This window comes from Apis mellifera, linkage group LG1 (genome assembly GCF_003254395.2).
Source record: "Apis mellifera strain DH4 linkage group LG1, Amel_HAv3.1, whole genome shotgun sequence".
NCBI lineage: Eukaryota > Metazoa > Arthropoda > Insecta > Hymenoptera > Apidae > Apis > Apis mellifera.
In genome coordinates this window covers 11,068,045-11,089,576 of record NC_037638.1, presented here as the reverse complement: position 1 = coordinate 11,089,576, position 21,532 = coordinate 11,068,045, and the positions used below count along the sequence as shown (strand labels likewise).

The 21,532-nt window shown below is 26.5% G+C and overlaps 4 protein-coding genes across 6 annotated transcripts in view; 2 read left to right on the top strand and 2 right to left on the bottom strand.

Annotated features, from left to right (window-relative positions):
- Window positions 1-8: 8 nt before the first annotated feature.
- LOC413025 (peroxidasin) lies at window positions 9-14,067 on the top strand. 2 transcript variants are annotated; one of them, XM_016912397.2, is made up of 6 exons: window positions 9-402; window positions 918-1,246; window positions 7,717-8,234; window positions 9,419-10,187; window positions 10,653-11,004; window positions 11,447-14,067. In XM_016912397.2, exons 2-6 carry the CDS (start codon window positions 1,062-1,064, stop codon window positions 13,502-13,504), a joined length of 3,882 nt encoding a protein of 1,293 aa, XP_016767886.2. In that variant the 5' UTR covers window positions 9-402; window positions 918-1,061; the 3' UTR covers window positions 13,505-14,067. The 2 variants fall into 2 exon arrangements, with proteins under 2 accessions (XP_016767886.2, XP_006569700.2); XM_006569637.3 differs by having other exon boundaries at window positions 863-1,246.
- Window positions 14,068-14,461: 394 nt separating this feature from the next.
- LOC107964507 (acyl-coenzyme A thioesterase 13) lies at window positions 14,462-15,249 on the bottom strand. The gene is made up of 3 exons (XM_016912405.2): window positions 15,091-15,249; window positions 14,784-14,977; window positions 14,462-14,641 (listed from the first exon to the last, which is right to left on the bottom strand). The coding sequence occupies exons 1-3, from the start codon at window positions 15,166-15,168 to the stop codon at window positions 14,485-14,487; spliced, it is 429 nt and encodes a 142-aa protein (XP_016767894.2). The 5' UTR covers window positions 15,169-15,249; the 3' UTR covers window positions 14,462-14,484.
- Window positions 15,250-16,039: 790 nt separating this feature from the next.
- LOC725817 (diphosphomevalonate decarboxylase) lies at window positions 16,040-18,292 on the bottom strand. The gene is made up of 9 exons (XM_001121619.5): window positions 18,138-18,292; window positions 17,699-17,769; window positions 17,562-17,629; window positions 17,432-17,478; window positions 17,218-17,369; window positions 16,955-17,122; window positions 16,592-16,885; window positions 16,264-16,422; window positions 16,040-16,189 (listed from the first exon to the last, which is right to left on the bottom strand). The coding sequence occupies exons 1-9, from the start codon at window positions 18,187-18,189 to the stop codon at window positions 16,040-16,042; spliced, it is 1,161 nt and encodes a 386-aa protein (XP_001121619.2). The 5' UTR covers window positions 18,190-18,292.
- A 382-nt stretch (window positions 18,293-18,674) lies between these two features.
- Window positions 18,675-21,532, top strand: part of LOC413024 (carboxyl-terminal PDZ ligand of neuronal nitric oxide synthase protein-like) — a 30,436-nt gene continuing 27,578 nt past the window's right edge. Inside the window, exon 1 of one of the 2 annotated variants that reach the window (XM_026441692.1) lies at window positions 18,675-19,652. The gene's annotated coding sequence lies outside the window, so the exon portion shown is untranslated. The remainder of the gene's footprint in view (window positions 19,653-21,532) is intronic. The other variant, XM_396475.7, reaches the window with a different exon arrangement.

Sequence of the window (21,532 nt, the reverse complement as noted above, 5' to 3'; positions counted from 1 at the left end):
TCATGTGGAAAAGCTCGCGTATATACGCTCGCGCAGACGTATGCTCGGACAAGACGTGCTTCCAGTAGTAGTCAAGCCGCCGCGACGAGACGAGAACGCAGCGGCGGCGTCGTCCTTATTTATTCCTTCATCGCCGCCGTTGCTTCGTCCCTCGTAGACGATATTCGACAGTTATACACGGCTCTGAAGAAATCTCACCGAGATATAATATATATACAACGGATTGCTTCTTCTAATCTGAAATCTTGGATCGATGAAGTTTTTGTGAAGAAAGTGATTTTGAATTTGAAAGTTGAATAAAAAATTATTTTATACGATCGAAAGATTGAAATTTAGAATAGATTGTTTTAAAGTTTTAATGAGAACTGAGTGGAATGTAATGAAATTTGAAGAGTAGAGAAAGTATGTCTAGTTTAAGTTTTTTATTTTATTTTTGATAAAGAATTAGAAAAAAAGTTATTTAAAATTATTGGAAAAATATATTTACTAAATTGATTTGATACATATAAATTTGTAAAATTTGATTTCAATAATTTTAAACATATTTAAACGGGACATACTGTATATGAGATAACAGGCGATTTTAAAAATCAACACATACTATTCCTAAAAACATTTTCCCTAAAGTTTTTAAAAAAAAAATCAAATTATAAAGTTTATTATCTAAAATTATTAATCTAATCCAACTTATGTTGATGTATTTGCATGTAAATTTTCCAGCAAATATTTTTTTCTTTCTCTAATGATCTTTACGAACATTTAATAAAATCAAATAAATCACTATTATCAAAATATAATAAATATACATCGCATAAAATAGATAGGATTTCAAAAATCCTAATAAATTCTAATAATCTTCCAGGATTTTAGTTCTAATTTTAATAGTTATAAAAACAATTTATGAATTTCTGAAGCAGAAGTGAAAGTATTGCGTGTCTAAAGATTGCTGTCATAATTTGTACATACGAAGATACATTTATCTTCATGCAACACGTGCAAGCGTGAAATAGTGCAAGGAATAATTTCGATGTGAACAAGATTGATCACGTGGGTATCGCAAAATGAGGTTGACGTTAAGTGTCATTTGTTCGCTCTTGTTCATCCTGCCATCGTTTTATGCGCACCAATGGCAAAATGGTAGAAACGTGGAGTGCCCTCACAAGTGTATGTGCTTCGGGACTACTGTGAGATGCATGCTTCAAAAGCTGAATCGTATACCACGGGTACCAACTAATACAACAGTCCTGTAAGTGGATGTTTCTTTGAATCCTTATTTTTTTTTTTTCTCCTTTCACATTATTTTTAATCCCTCCGGCCAATAGTTACGCCACGATTTATGTTATGCCTATCTATGTATACTGTATCCCTAGGCGAATTACAGGAATCGTAGTAATCGACAAATATTCATGGTGTAGGCTGTGAATATTTCTGAACATAAGTGCATGTGGGAAGCGAGGAATTACGTAGCTTGCTTATAGTCAAGTATTCTTTTCGATTAGATATATTTATTTTATATGAACTGAAGGATTTCTACGAAAAAGAATTTTAGAATTTTTGAAAGTTTAAAGATTTAATAATATTGATTGAATTTTATTATTTATCCACAAATATATTTCTTCTATATGTACTTTATATGTATTTTTTTTTTTTAAATTTTGAAATTCTATAAATTCATAAATATATATTATTATATTATAAATCATATAATTAATTCCAATACGATAATTAAGAAAAATCGTACAAATGAATCAATTCAAACTTGAGATTGATAATAAACCACTTTAGTCATATAAAAGCAATAACTTTTGATCAAAGATATATACCCCGTAATTAGAGAATCGTATTTTAAATATGAATGGGATCATACATATATTTTAATAATACTTATTTCAGATTACTTTTTTTAGATTATTTTATACGTAATAACATGTTTATTATTTTTTAAAATAATCAATAAAACACAAATCATTCAAATAGAGAATTCTTTAATTTTACAAACAAAATTGTTTATCATTCAATTTTCAACATTTCGAAAATAAACATGGATGTTATATAAAAAGATATTCTCAGAAATCATTTTACTTAGTAATTTTTATGTATGTATTTTTTGTATATATATTTAAATGATTATGGCATTATGATCTCATCTTAAATGATTAATTTTTATAAAATTATTGAACAAGTTTATAAGAAAATTTTGATTTTCTCTCTCTCTTTTTTAATAAGATTATACACAAATTTTTTTTAACATTTTTAATGATTTCATTTAAAGTTGTGTTAAAAATCATATAGTTTTATACCTCGGTTTCTTTATACAGTGAACAACATGTATTCGAATATAGTTAAAATAGGCGTGACCATACAGCTTAAACTATATATAAGAGGTGAGAAAGCGGATGTAAACGAATATTTGAAGACTAAACGAATCCATATCATGGATGCAGATGAATTTTCGAATGAACGTGTGTGGTCTATTCTTTCGATAAGCACATGCGTCGATTCAATCTAATTTTTATTATTAATTAAAGAACTTGTTATAAGACAAATTTTAAAAAATTACTAATAAATTATTTCAACAAATATTATAAATTTTTAATTAGGAAATTATAATTTAATTTGTGAATTATTTTTAAAAAATAAATTTATTCATTCATAAAATTTTCGAAATGTTTCTCTTTGATCATCGTTTCAATACATGATATCATCCATATATATTCTATAGAAATGAATGAGCTTGTAAACGAATTTCTATTTTTCTCTCTTTTCTTCTTTCTTTTTGCAAGAAAAACAATTGATTTAGTTTTTCATGAAAAAAACAACGGATATATTTTTTTAAAAAATGGATATATTTATTTTGAATGAGAAAACGATAAGAATATATCTATAGATAATGTTCTCACATATCAATATTTTACTGCTTCTATCATTTCTAATCGGGTTAAGGATTTTCAATTTGTTTTCTTTTTGTTATCTAAAACTGTATCTATTAAAAGGCTGAACGAAATATATAACGAAAAATACGAAAATTGTAAAATATTATTATTATAAACAATGTTTATAATAATTTTTTTTATAATAATGTTTTTACTTTTTACATTTAAAAAGTAAAAAATAAAAAAGTATATATAGAAATATTAATGTATAGAAAAATATATATAAAAATGTACATTTAAAAATAAATATATTTTTTTTAATTGCTTTAATTGTTATAAATCTGATAATATGATTTGAGATTTGTTAAAGAACTTGAGTTCGAATAATTTTCATAAGAAATTCTGTTTTATCAAATATTTCTTCTTCTTAAATTAAGCATAAAATATAGATATGTATAGAAAATTATGAAATATATTGTAAACAATTCTTTTCTTTTCAATTCGTTGATAAGAATGATGAAAGTTTCGAAAATAGAGAAGTTTCGTGAATAAATTTAATTTTTATGTGAAATAATTAATCATAAAGCCGAGCATTAACTGTAAAAATATCAACGACAATTAAATCTTTTAAAAAAAAAGTAAATTGTTTGTATTGAGAAATGAGTCAGACATGAGTATACATTGCAATATTCTTATCCATAAAGAAACATAATTAAAAGATATTGCTTTTATTTAAACCGTTGTCTCTCAATTAATCCATATGACCTATTGCATAACAGAATACCATAAAGTAATTTATACACTTCATATAATTTGAAATACAATAATTTGCTAATAACATAATTTTATATAAATTTTCTTATTTTTTTTCAAACTCTTTTTCATTTTCCAAAAAAAATAATATCCTATTTTAATTTAGAGAGAAATAATATCCTATTTTATAACTTTTTAAAATAATAGTTACCTTTATTAAATTGAAAAATTATATTATTTTTTTAATTTCTTTTTCTCTAATAATTATTTTAAAACAAAGATAAATGAATAAATTTATCTTATTATTGGGCACTTGCTATATTTTTGAAAAAGAATTGAAAGATTATGTTTTATTAAAGAAGTAAAAAGATATATAAAAAAAAAAAATGAAAAAATTTACCAAAAAGAAGAGAAAAATAAAATTGAATAACAATTATTTAATATCTCAAATAAAAATACATCTATCTACTATATGCATATTTATTTCTTTTTATATTATTATTATTATTTTTTTCTGTCAATACCATGATTACACAAAAATCTAATCTCTATATGTTTGTTTGCTAATAATTATAATAAATTGCTTTTACTGCCAAGTGTCAAATGAAACATATGAAACAAATAGTGTTTTTCAAACTGAAAGATTTCTTCTGATCGTCCAGTCTGCATGATTTGTATTTTCGTTTTGGCAATACACCATGTTTATTTATACTGATAATTTAATAAATCTTATTCAATTTCATACTCGTAATATATAAATCGCGTATATTAAGAAATGATCGAAAAAGCTCAAAGCACATGTCGTTAAATTCCGCCCTGCGTGATTCACTAACCTTCATGCTTTCCTAGACTCTATTTTCACGCATAGATACACTCATCTTTCTAGTGTCTTATTTCTGTATACAACCGTAGACAAAGAGTGCTTAAAACTTGTAAAAAATTGGTAAAAAAAAAAGGAAGCAAAGAAAAGCAACAAATTTTTATTGAATAGATAACATTGGAACGATCTGAAAAAACACACGAATAAAATTATTTATTCATTGGAACTGAATGTTATTTTCATTCATTTACGTAAAAGTCGAATAATCGTATTTCGATTGATCGTCGATACGATGAATACTTCTCGATGGTTTCTCCCTATGTTGTGTAAAATAGTCTCGTTAAATTGAAGTATCCTTATAAAAATAATGAGAATCGCTCGTTACTTCAGAACGATTAATTCGAATTTAGCCAAATATTTATATAATATTGTAAATTTAAATATCTTTAATAGATGTAAAAATATAAGTAAAATTATAGATAAAATTTTAGAACTTTTAGAATTATATTGATAACATAAAGAATTTTATAATTTTAAATAAAATGGATAAGATAACAGAACAACATAACATGTCTTCAAGACTTGATGATATAAATTTATAATTGAAATAAAATTTAAAATAAAATAATTAAATAAAACTTTAAATAAAATTGTAAAAAAAAAACAGGATTATATCAAATTAAATTGAATTTATTTAAAATTTAATATTATAATTAATATTATATTACACAAATAAAATTTAATGTATTATAAATAAATTAAAAATAAATGAAAAACATTTTTTTTTTACATAAAATATTTTCATTATATCATTTTCAATCAGATTTTAATAAAACGATTGGAAACTGCAATTATTGTTTATTATACGTAATTTTAGAATTCAAGTTTTTTGAAATAATAAAATCGTCTTTGAATCAATCGACGAAGAAATACTTATTATGGATATTGACCTGAATATCGAGTAGGTACCCTTTAAGTGCAGTTTGCCTCGACTTCATTGAATAAATATACTTTTGTTAAATACCGATATGCCTTCAAGATAAAAATTCTCCTCATCGTTATTTAAACAATTAATGGATATACATTGGAAAAATTCTAAAAATCGTAAAAAAGATATAATGAAATATTAAATATTTTTATTTCTAAAAAATTTTTTATTTTAATTTAACGATTTTTTCTTTCGATTAAGAGTTCGATTAGAATTATTATTGTATGTTAAAAATTTAATAAAATTAATTAATTTATTAATTTAATAATAACTAAAAAATAATATCAATGTTTTAATTTTAAGAGAATGAAGTATAATAGTAAAATCCATCAATAAAACCACAAAATATAATTCTATATAAGAATTCTAGTAAATCATATAGCAAATTATCATGTAAAAATCGTAATATATAAATAATAATATCATCGATCTCTGAATTTGCTAAATAAAAAATATATCGAAAATATATATTGAAAAAAGTAACATTATTAAATGTTTCTAAAAATATGACTTTAATTTAATTTGATAATCATCATGATTGATAGGTTTATTAATATTAATAGCTGTAATTTTTTATTCGATCATATTGGTGTCAAATTGCAAAGCAAATTATGATGATAAACTTAGATAAATAACGGCTGCTACTAATATTTATGATGGTATTTAACAGCAATCGTCCAACTAAGGTGAAAGTGAATTTATTTCTCATTATCATTTTTATCGATTTCGTTCTCCCCAATAGCATATCATATAAATATATTAGACATAATTTGATGTGGTTTTGTTTTCTTACCTAAGGAAAGAATTAATATTTCCTTGAATATTTCAAATTAATATATTCTGAAATACGATCATAATTTAAAACCGAAAAAAACATTAAACAAAATAAAGAAATTGTAAAGAAAGAATATTGATAAAAAAAAAGAATCATCTTTTTACGTAAAATGTGATAGGAAACAAGAAAAATATTTATATTAGAAGAATTTAATATAGAAACATAACCTATTAGTAAATATGATAATTTTGATATGATACATCATATTATTAAAAATTCCATGAATATAGCTAACTCTACTTTCTAAATATAAGAAAATTTTTAAATCTCGACAATTTATCATATATACACAACATATATATTTCAATTCTTCAATATTGTATTCTTCAATATTGTTATACTTGACAATGATAAAATATATTAATAAAAAGATTCATGAGGTGAAAATATAAGAAGCAGAGTACATTTCTCGTTACGAATCTTTTAACAGAATCTTTTTAACAGAAAAATCTTCTATTATTGCATTTATGTCGCGAATGGTCGTCTCTACTCATGGACCGTTCCATTTTCGTTTCCCTTGTTCGTATTTCACCACGGAACGAACCACTGGAAGATCAGCTGAAGCGATAAAGAGGTTAAAATACCGACGCGCCGAACCGAGAACTCGCTCGGCAATTTAGATGAAGGGAATAATGTGCAACGAGACGAATAAAATCGTTAATTAAGAGATTCGCGCTTTATAACTCAAGCGATCTTTGCAACAACAAACCGTGTAATTATATCTAATTGATATCTCTCGATTGTTTGTCGACGACATATACAGACCGGTTGTCCACTCAATAATTAACTGGAACAAGACGAAATGAACCGGCTTTCAATGAATATTATTCCAAATTTTAACGAATGATGGCGTTTAAGTTGCTTTGTTGATTTGCAAGTTTTGTCGAATTGATTGCAGTTATAATCGATTTTAAAGCATGATTATTGCTCAATTGCAAAAAAAAATATAACAGCCAATCCACACGACAATCTTTTGTATAATTTTTGAAATTGAAATACTTCGTTTCTTTGATTCAAATTTATAGAACAATAGAAGATAGAAGCTTCTATTAGAAGCTGCTATTCTATTAGAAGATTTTGAAATAAAGAAAGTTGAAATAAAAAATTGAAAATGATGTCAGAATACATATTTAAAACATATTCCTAATCTTTTTTTATGATATTTTCTTTTTTTTGTTCTCTTCACTATTTGATCAATCTCTATTTATAAATTAATAATTAAGATATTCTACTATAATATAAGACATTTGTATTCCAATTATACTTTTAATTATACTAATTTTATTATATTATAATATAATAAAAAATATAATTTCCATTTCAATATTGTTATTATTGTTATTTATATTATTCTAATATATTCTATTTTTTTTATTTAAAACATTTTTTATTATATTTTTATATATTTCATTATAACAAATTTAAAAAAATTATATTAATTTTACAGTGATCTACGTTTCAACAACATAGCCGAGCTTCGACACGGTTCCTTCCACAATCTACCAGAATTAGATACACTTCTGTTGAATGACAATCGCATCAGATATCTCTTACCAAAGACTTTCGAGGGTGCACCAAATCTGAGAATTCTTTATTTATATAAAAATCGTTTGGAACAAATTTCACCAGGAGCGTTTTCCGGTCTCCTGAAATTAGAACAGCTATATCTTCATTACAATCACCTGAGAGAAATAAAAAAAGATACTTTCAATGATTTACCATCACTGGAAAGACTCTTCTTACAGAGTAATATGCTACATCATCTACCAGCGGACGCTTTTCACAATGTGGGACCCATGACGCGCCTTCGTCTAGATAGCAATGCTCTCGTTTGCGATTGCAACTTAGTTTGGCTGGTGCAAAGGCTTCAAAGCAAACCATCTGAAATGGCGGCCATTTGTCAGTCGCCGAACGAGATGAAGGGAAGATCATTGACAACTATGTCTATGGATGATTTTCATTGTAGTTGAGTAATTAAATTTAATTCTTATTGCATGTAATTGTACAAATAATAAAAAATTATTTTATGCAGATTTGAGATTAACACTAAAAGTAAACAATGTAATTAGTGCAATTTGATAAACAATCTTAATTTTTCAAATGACTCAAAAGAGTAAAAATAATTTCAAAGTAATATAATACAGTATTATAAATATGGATAATTGATAATTGAAATATGATAATATTTAGTCTTTGCTGGAATTATAAGGTATTTAAATAAAAATAAAAACTTGAAAAAGTTTTAAAATTATATTATAAATCTCAAATTAAAAATTATTGAATTTAACATCGTTATGTAATGAACACTTTTTATTAGAAAATTGAATAATGGTAAAATTGTTTTCTCTTATCTTTGATTGTGTGTATATAAAAACTTACAATGATAACAAAATTATTATTCATCTATTTTCCATATTTCATTTTCATAGCATCAAATTTTTTGAAAATATGAAAATATTATATGATACCATATAATGTATTTATGTATTGTTAGAACTAATATATAAATACTATCACAAATATAAATGTTTTTTACAGTTAATGTTATATATATTAAATAAAAAGAAATGAATATCTTCTTGTTTATTTAAAAAATATTCTAATAAAATGATCAAATGATATAATTATACTAACTATGTTTAATTATATCAACTTCAAATTAAATCAAATATTGATTGATAATTGATTTGTAATAGATTTTATCTATACAATCTAAATAAACCTATTTTCTACTAAGATTTGTCACTGATAATTTCACTGTGCCTAAAATAAATTGACAGATCTATTATTTAAATTGACTTTTTAACTATTTCATTTATCTTTTTTTTAATGCAATTGATCAATAACAAAAACAAGAAAATACATACATATATTTTAATCCTATATTATTTTTAACATAAACAATATCATTATATAGTTTCTAATTCTCACATCAAATAATAAGAAGAAGAATCATATCAATTTTCATTTTTATAAATATACAAAAATTTGTACACATGGTAAACAAAATTTCTAACATCAATATAAATTTCTATATAAATAATTAAAATTCTAATATTTCCAAGATAAAAGAAAACCTCATCAATATACAAATCAATATTTGACAAATTATTCTCAAACGAATTATTCATTTCTCTACGTTTTTCTAGCCGAGCCACGCATAATGAACGGGCCCCAGGACGTGGAGGTAAGACTGGGCGGTACCATTAGCTTTACCTGCGAGGTAATAGGCGATCCCATACCAGAAATCAAATGGATGCGCGATTCTAACGAGGTATCTGCCGATGGGAATCATTACGTGATACAGGAGGATGGGACGTTAATAATATCGGACGTGACGGAGCAGGACACCGGTGAATACGAATGCGTGGCCAAGAGTGAAATGGGTTTAACGAAATCGAGAAAGGCCAGGGCGGTGATCACGGTGTCACCGTCGTTAAGATTCACCGAATTACCCGAGTCACAGACCGTTCAAATTGGCGTTGATGTTTCCTTCACTTGCAAAGTGGATGGTCGCCCAACCCCGAATATTCAATGGTGGAGGAACGGTCAACTGTTGAACGTGGGTGGTCGCGTCGCTATCGAGAACGAAGGAAGTTTATTGAAAATTTTTGCCGTGAAGGAAACGGACACGGCGAGATACGTTTGCCAAGCGAGAAACTCTAATGGATACGCCGAGACCAGTGCCGATTTGAACGTGGTGGACGAGTCTTATAGCCCCCCTAGGATGACGTATGAGCCTCACGATATGGAGGCGGAACCTGGGACCATTATCGAGGTACCTTGCAGAGTGGAAGGGGTCCCAAAACCGGTGATACAGTGGAAGAAGGATGGGACAGCTATGGAAGGAGAAAGATTTCGAATATCTCGTGGGGGAAGCTTGTATCTTTATAATGTTACTGCTGGGGATACTGGAAGGTGAATTTGAATGCTTTGTTTCCGAGATTTTTTAAGAGAAATACCATATAAAAGTTTCGAAGCAATAATTTTAAATAAAATCACATATTAAACTTATATATTTTTATAATTAAAATTAGCTGAATAATAAAAAAATGTATTGAAAAAAAGATGATGACAAAATAATATCTTTATTAATTTTTATTTTGTGCAAAAATATTATTGCTTTTAAACTTTTGTAATGTATAAATGAAAGAAGTTGAAAAATGATACAAATAATGAAATTTTAAATCTTAATAATAATAAATACAAATTGTATAATTTGTTAATTTGTCTTAAGTTAAGCTGTAGCTATTCAATACATCCTCTAATTGAATTTTTTCCTCTTATCTATTCAAACATTGAATAATAAGAAAAAAGTATTTTTAAAATCAAATATTATAACAAAATATATATATTTTTTAAATAAAAAAATTGTATATATAGATACGAATGTTCGGCTGTGAACCAATATGGCCGTGCAACTGCCCAAGCTTTGGTGCGCGTACGCCAACCAGAAGCAACAGATGTGCTCGTGATAAGAGCTTTTAAGGATGCCACGGAAGAGATCGATCGAGCCATAAACAACACTTTGATGGATCTTTTTAACGGTGACAGAGCTCAACACGTGAATCCATTTAGGCTTGCACGTTTCCCAGATGCTGTTGGTCGTGCGGCTGCCAGACCAGCAGAAATTTTTGAAAGAACACTTGTTAATATACGACGAATGGTAAATTCTGGCTTGAGCGCAAACACTACCACTGAATTTCGTTATGAAGAAATTCTGACAGCAGAACAGGTATGTTCTTTGAATTAATTAAAATGATTTTATTGTTTTAAGTTATATAAATAATGATAAGAATCAAATTTATATAGCTTTTAATTTGATATTACCATCTAAAAATTAATTTCTCTTCAAAAAGTGATAGTATTATTACATTTAATAATAATCACTATTATAAAATGTGCTATTTTATTGAAAGAAAATGAAAAAAAAAGAAAAACTGATATAAAGTCATATTGAAATCATATTACTTATTGTATATGATATATTTATTTCAATATGATTATTACTTATTTCAATATGATATATATCATATCATATTGAAATCATATTACTTATTGATATTCATATTAAATTTTTTCATTTAAAAACGTCTTAGCAAATTTTATTGATTTCCTTTCTAGAGAATAATTTTTTTCAGAATAAATAAGAAAAAAATTCTGCAATTTTATTATAGGTCAGAGAAATCGAAAGATTATCCGGATGTACTGGTCACAGGCATCATCAGAATTGCACGAATATGTGCTATCACAATAAATACCGCAGCATTGATGGCAGTTGTAACAATCTACGCCATCCCACTTGGGGTTCATCTTATACTGGTTTTCGTAGAGTTTTACAACCAATTTATGAAAATGGATTTTCATCACCAATAGGTTGGGAGAAAGGTCGCCTTTATTATGGATATCCGAAGCCTTCGGCACGTTTAATCTCCACTACACTGATAGCCACTCACAAAGTGACATCAGACAATGGGATAACACATATGGTAATGCAATGGGGTCAATTTCTAGATCATGATTTAGATCATGCTCTTCCAGCAGTTTCCAGCGAATCTTGGGATGGCATAGACTGCAAGAAATCTTGCGATAATGCTGCACCTTGTTTCCCCATGGACGTTCCCCGCAATGATCCCAGAGTTAACAACAGAAGATGCATCGATTTTATTAGGACTAGTGCAGTTTGCGGTTCGGGTGCAACCAGTATATTATGGGGCAGTTTTACCCCTCGAGAGCAATTAAATCAATTAACTAGTTATATGGATGCTTCTCAAGTATACGGTTACGATGATGCTTTGGCCAGAGATCTGCGTGATCTCACTACTGATCATGGTTTATTAAGAGAAGGACCGATAATTCCTGGCCATAAGCCTCTACTTCCATATGCTTCTGGTCAATTCGTCGATTGCAGAAGAAATCCCATAGAAAGCACTATCAATTGCTTCGTAGCCGGAGATATCAGAGCCAATGAACAAGTAGGTCTTTTGGCGATGCACACAATATGGCTGCGAGAACATAATCGCATAGCTCGTTCCTTACGTGATATGAATCCTCAGTGGAATGGAGAAAAATTATATCAGGAGGCCAGAAAAATCGTTGGCGCTGAGATGCAGCATATCACTTATCAACAATGGATTCCTCACGTGTTTGATGGCACTGCTGAAGAACTTTTAGGTTCATATCGTGATTACGACTCTAATCTTGATGCTAGTGTTTCCAACGTTTTCGCCACTGCAGCTTTGAGATTTGGTCATACTTTGATTCAACCTCGATTGGAACGTTTCAACGAATCTTTTCAATCAATTCCTCAGGGTCCTCTTAAGCTAAGGGACGCCTTCTTCTCACCTTGGAGATTGGTCGAGGAAGGTGGCGTGGATCCACTGATGAGAGGAATGTTTGCCACTGCAGCAAAATTGAAATTACCGGAAGAAAATTTGAATACAGAACTTACAGAACAATTATTCCGTACTGCTCATGCGGTTGCATTAGATCTAGCTGCAATGAATATCCAACGTGGTAGAGATCATGCTCTACCAGGTTATTTGGAATGGCGACGATTCTGCAATATGTCTCATGTAGAGACATTTGAGGATCTAGTTGGTGAAATTCGTAGCGCTAAGGTTAGACAAAAGTTAAGAGAATTGTATGGTCATCCTGGGAATATAGATGTTTGGGTTGGTGGGGTATTAGAAGATCAACTTCCTAATGCAAAAGTAGGACCACTTTTTAAATGTCTTTTATTGGAACAATTCCGACGTACTAGAAATGGTGACAGGTTTTGGTATGAGAATCCAACTGTTTTCAAACCAGAACAACTCGCTCAAATTAAACAGACGAGTTTAGCTAGAATTCTATGTGATAATGGTGACAATATTAACAGAATTCAACCAAATGTGTTCTTATTGCCAGAAGGTGATAATAAATTCGTTACTTGTGATGAAATTCCATACATAGATTTAAGAGTTTGGTCTGAATGTTGTGATGGATGTGAAGATCATAGTAATACGATTTCGAGATTTAGACGTGCAACCAAATATTTGCCATCTCAAAACATTTTTAATCTGAAGAATATAAATGCACAGAGTTATAGCGAAAAACTTGAATATTTAGAGAAAAAAATTGAAGAAACGGAGCAAGAATCTAAAAGAATAAGGGATCTTGCAGAATCTTTGTCTTATATGGTAAAAGAACTGAAATCTCTTTTAGAGAACGTGAAAAGATCGAAAGATCAATAGATGTGCCATTGTTTCAATAGGCATTTGGTTTTATTATTTTATTCGCTTCATTTTAAATATTCATTTTAAATATTGCATTATTACATCATTGTACATATCTGAAGCCTGATTGAATTTAAGAAAATTAATTCTTTGTTGCTTTTATATCGGATTTGAATTTGTTATTTAAGTGTTTATTATTATCTCTAGTCTTATATTTGATACTTTAGTACTAAAAAGAGCTTAATGATATTTATATAATAGAGCTTATTTACTTATTGCGATTTTTCATAATTTTTATTTTGTATTACTTGAATGGTATATATATGTATGTGTGTGTATGTGTGCGTGTATGTTTTGATTTAGATAAAATGATAAAAATATTTTAATCATATTTTATGCAGTAATATTTTTCCTTGTGAACAATGCAAGAGTTTACATATCACTTTACTCCTTTCTCTTTTATAAATAATAAATAAATATCATACTCATTATATGTTAGAGATATAAAAAACTTGTATCAATAAGTTTTATGTTTATCACAAATATTAAATAAAAACAAATCACAAATACAATTATAATTTAATATATACATTTTTATATTGATTGCTAATATGTTGAACAATTATGTTTTTATAATTTTGTGCCATGTGTTATCTTATATTATGTACATGTTAACTTTTATAAAATTTCTAAAAGTACTGTAAAAAATAATTAATATTTTTTAAAAATATCTAAATTTTTAAAAATTTTTGTTAAATAAAAATATCTACAGAAAAGAATAAATTAATATTTGAAGGATATTGTGATGCAATGTTCAATAAAGAAATTATATTCACTTATATAATGACAAATAATATATACACAATGAGACAGTACTAGAATTTAAATTTTATAATATACTATTGTATTATCTATTGTATTATATATACGTATTCATATATAAAGTGTTCATTAAATATTAACAATATATAATAATATATTGCATTCTTTTATTTATTTTACTTTCCAATAAATTTTATGTGCGATCCATTAACAATTATATCTTTCCCTTCATTTTTTGTAATATCTATTGAAATAAAAGCTTCTGTTCTTCCAACACGTATTGTTCTTGCATTAATTGTTATCAGCTCACCAGAAAGAGCAGGTTTCATAAACCTATATATATTATTATATATTTATGTTATATAATTAATTAATACATACATACATATATATATTTCTTATATATAAAAGATTTAATATATTATTATTTTTTATATATAAGATGTATAAAAAATATGTAAAAAGTTATATTTACGTAATATTTAAATTTAATGAAACACCTGGTTTATGTTCATTATTTTTTTCATGGGTTAATAAAGCATATGTAGAGACAGCATCAACAAGAGTAGATGTAAAACCACCATGCAACAATCCATATATATTTAAATGTTCCTCGGATACAACCAATTCTGCTTTACAATTTCCATTTCCTGCTGATACAATCTGAAGCTATTTAGAAAAAAATAATTTACAATAAATTAAAAATAAATTTATTATTATAATATTTAATTTAAAAAGAATAATTTGTAAAAAGAAAAATTAGAAAATATTAAAAACTTAACTTTTTGTAAACATTGTGCGAAATTAGTCTTTTTAAGAATGTTATCCAAAAATGATCTAATGAATTTCGTTTTGCACATGATTAAATTTGTATACTTTTTGATTTTTCACTGAAATTAAATAATTATAAATAATTAGTTACTTCTAAAATATTTTTATTATATTTACAAAAAGTAAGATAATATTTAATCTATAAAAATTTTATTAAAATTTTTTTAATTATGCTTAGCTACTAACCTAACTTAAATATATATATATATATATGTAAGATGACAGGAAGTTCTTGCTTATCAAAATATTATTTATTTACTTATTATTTATAAAATAATTATTTACTTATTATTTATAAATAAAATAAAGATAAATATAGAATGCAGATAAAATAATATCCAATACAAATATTTAATATATTTTATTAAATTATATCAATTTAAAAAACTTTTACTTATTTATTTACTTATTATTTATAAATATGTGAAATAGGAATCAATAAATTTTATTAAAATGCAGAAAATAATATTCAATACAATAAAAAATCAAATCAAATATTTAACATCTTTTGATTAAATTTTATTTATCTTCTAATCATTATACAGAATAGAGCAATAATTTTAATTATTTTGAATATTTGTCAAGTTTTAAAAATATTGAAAAATTTTTTAATACAAAAAAATTGTATGAAATCCATGCAAAAATTATGGAATTTATTAAAACATTTCCAAAAATAAAAGAATACAAATAATTTAAAAAAAATGAAGGTGATTTTGATCTTGAAATATCCACAAATCTTTACAATTACATTTAATTTTTATTTACGATATAAAATAATTCAAATAAAATCAAAAAGATGCAAATATAGATATAAATAGTAATTTATTTTTCATTGTAATAAATATTATTATCATATTCCGTATAAATTAAGATAAATTAAAATAACTTTTCAAAATAAACCTAAATTAAATTGATAGGTAATCCTTCTTTATTTAAAAGATGATCCTTAGAATCATTTAAATATTTAGGACCATCACTGATTTTAGTGTAAATAATATATTTAAAACATCCTGGAGCTTGTTTTCTTATATTAATATTATTGAATAGCTCCTAAAACAAAATCAAATGTTATTAATCATGCATCAAATAAGATATAATTATTATACAAAAATGATAATATTTACTAGTGAATGTACAACTTTTTTAACAGGTAAACCTTTAATATATTCCTCTAAATTAGTTGTTGTAGGGAAAAAATAATCTAATACTCCTAAAAATTCTGTTACATTTTCTTCTAAAAGATATAAAGTTGCATTTGGTCCTGCATCAAAAGTATATGCAACCTAAAATAAATAAATATATAATATGTTTTATAAATATTAATTATGTTTTATTAAAATTTTAATATATATTTTAATACTTTATTATATATTACTATATATTACTATTATATATTACTATTTATTGATTTGAAAATTTTTCAAGTTTGAAAACTTGAAAAAATACTAATACCTTTACTTCTTTCACAGTTTCATTATAAGCATGAATTAAATCAACAATAGCATGTGAAATATCATTCATATAGACACATGGTGGATATGTATCTAAACAAGCTGCATGCATTTGATTTGAATCTTTCATTGTATGTTCAGCAAATGTTTTAAAATCTTTTTGTAGAATAGCCTGTTCAATACTTTTCACTCTATCAGGAACGATATGTTTTACTCTAAAATTCAGAAAATCAGATGTTTCCATACCTCTTTTCATTCCAATTGCACTGGAAACATTTTTTTTTGCTTCATTTACCTATTACAGAATATTAAATGTAATGGAAAATATAGTATAAAAAATAATAAAATCAAAAATAATACATACAACTAATATTAAAATTCTCATTTCTGGCCAATAACTGGCAGGTACAATTTGTTTTGCTATACTATCAGTCCCATCTGTTTGAGAACCCATATACCATCTTACAAAACCTCCTAAAATACTGCGACATGCTGATCCAGAACCAACACGAGCTATTGCAGTAATATCACCCTAGAAATTAATATTAAAACATATAAAATTCAATCAATTTTGCATATTATAAAATTTATAATTATTTATTTATTTATTTATTTATTTTGAAATACCTTTACTTCATATAATTTAGCAAGAGCTATTACAAGACAAGCATAACCTGCAGCACTGGAAGCTAAACCGGCTGAAGTTGGAAAATTATTTTCTGAACAAATATGAATTTTCCATTGATCCATATGATTAGAATCTCCTGCTCTTTTTTTAACTAAAATATAATATATTTTATTTTCTGAAGAAAAATTTGAGAATTTTAATATAATTACATACTTTCTGTTAAACAATTTTGCAATCTAATATTCATAATATCTTCTTCCCTAAAATATTAAATTTATAATATTTTGAAATGTTTTTAATTCGTATTTTTATTTTTAAAATTTTTTATAATAAATATATTTACCGTCCATTTAACCATATACGATCGTGTTTAAAATTTGGACTAATCATCACAGTAGTTTTTGCACACAACTAAAATTTAAAATAAGTGATTAAAATATATTATTTATATTTTACCTTGTAAATATTAGTAATTTTTACATGATCAGTATCTAAAGTAGCGCTAATGGAATCATTTGCTGGCAATATTAACGTTTCGTCTCTTTTACCCCCTGTAAAAAAAATTAATATAATATAATACTTATAATATAATACTTTGAAAAATTCTATTCAAATTCAAATAATCAAGGAAGTTATATACATTTCAATGATATATGTAACAAGTGGTTCTATAATATTTCGAATGTCTACATTATTTTTTCCATATATAAAACAATTTACACGACAATAAAAATAAAATTTTCTAAAAAAAAATAAAATACTATTTTATTATTATTAATTTAAATCTTAAAAATGCGATTATTTGAATAAAAATATAAGATATTGCAAAAATTCTATTATTTAATTTATCCAGTTGATCTATATAATAAATAATATTTATATATAATTACCAATAAAAAAAATAAAAAAAAATACATACAATATTTTACAACGGCAATATTAATAGGTGCGATACAAGTAACGATATTCATTTTTTAAATTTTTTTTTTCACTTCTTTTTTATCACTTATGCTATCGTATGTCATATAATTTTCTTCGAGCTTGTGCATAATATTTATATTCGAAAAACATAAACTATTTATAATCTAGATTGGCGATCATATAGTTCAATTTGTTTAACTTATTTTTTACTTATATTTTGTTATTTTATTTCTTCACTTTGTAATAACAAAATTTCAAATTTTTATCTTGAAATTATGTTTTCTTATCAAAATATTTCAACCATTCTCAAATGATGTAATAAGTTTATGTATTAGTAAAAAATTTTCACTTTTAAGAAATTTTAATTTTTTCTTTAATTCTACATTTTTGTCCATTTTACTTTGTTTTATTTTTAAAATTTTACCAATTTATTATTTTTATAAATTGATTCGATATTTAAGAATAAAAAATATTGGCTCATTATATATCGATATTATCGACAATATGTTTCCTTATTTTCTCAATAGATGTCATTGCTTTCTGATTACATTCCCGCTTCATGCTCGAGAGCAATACTTGAGCCAGCCGGTTTTCAGTGTGATGCCGGTTGCGTCGACAGTGGGGGAGATTTGCACGATCCTCGGAGGGCTGTTCGTACCACGATTTCACACGGCGGGTATAATACATATTCAAAGCGCGCGCTTGTTTCTTGTGATCGGACAGAGAATAGCGAAAAATGCAATCAAGAAGTATTGCAAGTGTTGTGCAAAATTATAAAACGAAAATCATAAAATAGAACAAAGAATTGAAAAACATGGTGAGATAAACGTGGTCTATAAAGTGTATATATCGTGTATATTCAACGTTTATTAAGAAACGGTGCAGAAATAGTGATGCAATTCGAATGATTATGATTATATCCCTTCCTTATTATTTTGCACATTCCATTGGTGAAGTTATACGTTGTCGTTTTCCTTTCTCTGAATAGTTCGAATTAGCACGCGGTCATCTCGGTTCGCGTACCAAAGAGGCTTACGAGTTCTCGCGTTCACCGTGAAAAGAACAACGACCAAAGGGAAAAAGAAAAGGAAAGGACGAAAGAAGAAGAAGAGAGTAAAGCCAATGGAGCTGGTAGTGTACATACATGCACGATGATCAAGTGGTCGCATTGCGTCGGATAAAATCGCGATATAAAGGTGTTCCTGTAGAATATCTCGTGAGTTACATTAACCGAGTCATTCTGTCATCTGTTTCAAAGAAGAGAGAGGTCGGTGGCTCTGTGTATTAGTGTACAATCGCGCCATGGGGCATCAGTGTTGGTTCTTCACAAACGACGGGACCTGAATGTGTGCATATTTCTCCTGGCTGACTGGCCTGCCTTCCACCGTTAAGCTGCATTCACAAAGGAAGCCGATTTTTGGGCAAGGACCGTATCTCGGTCGTTCTTGCCAAGAGTACGAATCGAACCGGTTAATGAGGACTATCTGGCTTCGATCGTCCAATCAGCTAGCAGGTAAGATTTCCATTAATGAGAATATCGGTATTCATTTACACACAAAACTAATTGATGAATTTTATCCGTTCTCCAAGTAAAAGCGAACAGAAAAGATTATTTTATTTTTAGTATTTTATCTTCTAATTAAAATCCTCGTTATAATCTTTTTTATTTCAACATAGTTTTCATAATTTAATCAAATTAATGACTAATTATAAAAATTTCGAAGAATTCACTTGATTATTCATGTTTTCAATATGCGTGAATTTAAATCCAAACATTTCGATATCGATTCCTTTCGAATAATTTAAATAGAAGTTATATTTATACATCTTGCAATGATTGGTTTACACATATTTGGTTTTCAATTTTTTTTATTCGCGTATGTTTTGTTTTCAGTTCTGCTTTCTGCGCCTTTCCAATAAGAAACATATATCGCGCTATAAATCATGAAAACCAATGGATTTCGCACTGAAATTAATGACTCGTGCGAAAGTAGCGGGATACATGCTCACAGGCCGTAAAACGCGTTCAATAGCACGTGGGGTGGCTAAATGAGATCCTCCACTTTGATTCAGTTTCCAATGGGTCCATAATCTACTTATCAAACAATATTTATAAATAATGAATATTAACTTGTATGATATATGATTTTATCGTAAAAGTAATTTTTCTATCAATTATGGTAAATCGCCTTGTCATCAAATAGTTCTAATTATTATTTTATTCTTTTTTTATATATAAAGTTGCATTTATTTTATTCAAATCAAAATACCTCCTCTCTCCACGTCAAAGAAATTTAATATAAATTTATCTTTAATATTGTTTTATGTAACTTTTTTGTGATTATTTTGAAAAATTATCGAGAAATTTGTTTCATATGTATAAAGATTAGAATTGTATTTTCTTTTTGGAATTTGCTCACAGTGGATGTCGCATTATAGCAAATCAGAGAGACGAAATTGTATGCGGTACGCGTTTACCGTTCCATAGTTATTGCTGCCATAGGTAGACGCGAGTTGCAGCTATATGAACACAGTCTCTTTGTTCAATCGCGCTTGTGTGAACGCTAGCTTAATTCAGGTGTGCACAAAGTTGCATCCTCCAACGATATTTGAACTCTCTGTTTCGTGTAACTTATCTATTCCTTTAATTATTATCTCTTTCAAAGTTTTTATAATTTTTTCATATTATCTTGATATTATTTAATATATAATTAATTCTAAAAATTAGTTTATGCATGTATAAAGAAATTTAATCAAAAATAATTTATTAAAAATAAACGTGTAATAATATTACGAATCTATAATTTTTTCAGAATTATTTGTTCGAGCGATTAAATAATCGTTCATGTTTGCTATGATATGGAGAAAAAAGTAAACATTTAATGCAAATTTTATTTTCTTTGTAAATTTTAGTTCAGATTTTCTGCAGAAGATATCCAAATACCATGTTTGATGATTATGATTTTGATGATTATGCAACTTTATATATTTATGATAACTGATTAAATAATAATAGATATCCTAAATTTATTTTAAACAGAAGATTATTGTTAATTGGTAAACGTTAGAAAAATTTAAAAATTGATTAATATTATTCATTAATATTATTCATTTTCTTTTTTTACTTTCTTTTTAACTTTTCTATTCTAAAATTGAGTAGGCGTTTTATTTAGACAATCAAATTCGTAACAAATTCCAATGGTTTTCTTCTAAGAAATAAACTTAGACAGTCCTTTCCAAGAAATAGTTTCTAGTTGGAGATAGTATCAGAAACTGTTACGGTTTCTTTTCTTTCGTCTGTGGATATTAGTGGTCTGTTGAAAATGAATATAATAATAAAATTGCTTCCTATTCCAACGGGTTTCCTTAATTTGTTCCTGTAATTTATAAAAC

Coding starts and splice junctions, on each gene's coding strand:
- LOC413025 (XM_016912397.2), top strand. CDS start 1,062: ATGAGGTTGACGTTAAGTGTCATTTGTTCGCTCTTGTTCATCCTGCCA. Junction 10,188..10,652: donor ACTGCTGGGGATACTGGAAG/GTGAATTTGAAT, acceptor TTGTATATATAG/ATACGAATGTTCGGCTGTGA. Junction 11,005..11,446: donor AAATTCTGACAGCAGAACAG/GTATGTTCTTTG, acceptor ATTTTATTATAG/GTCAGAGAAATCGAAAGATT.
- LOC725817 (XM_001121619.5), bottom strand. CDS start 18,189: ATGAATATCGTTACTTGTATCGCACCTATTAATATTGCCGTTGTAAAA. Junction 17,479..17,561: donor CGTATATGGTTAAATGGACG/GTAAATATATTT, acceptor TTAATATTTTAG/GGAAGAAGATATTATGAATA. Junction 17,370..17,431: donor GCAAAATTGTTTAACAGAAA/GTATGTAATTAT, acceptor ATTATATTTTAG/TTAAAAAAAGAGCAGGAGAT.
- LOC107964507 (XM_016912405.2), bottom strand. CDS start 15,168: ATGTGCAAAACGAAATTCATTAGATCATTTTTGGATAACATTCTTAAA. Junction 14,978..15,090: donor TCGCACAATGTTTACAAAAA/GTTAAGTTTTTA, acceptor TTTTCTAAATAG/CTTCAGATTGTATCAGCAGG. Junction 14,642..14,783: donor TCATTAAATTTAAATATTAC/GTAAATATAACT, acceptor TAATATATATAG/GTTTATGAAACCTGCTCTTT.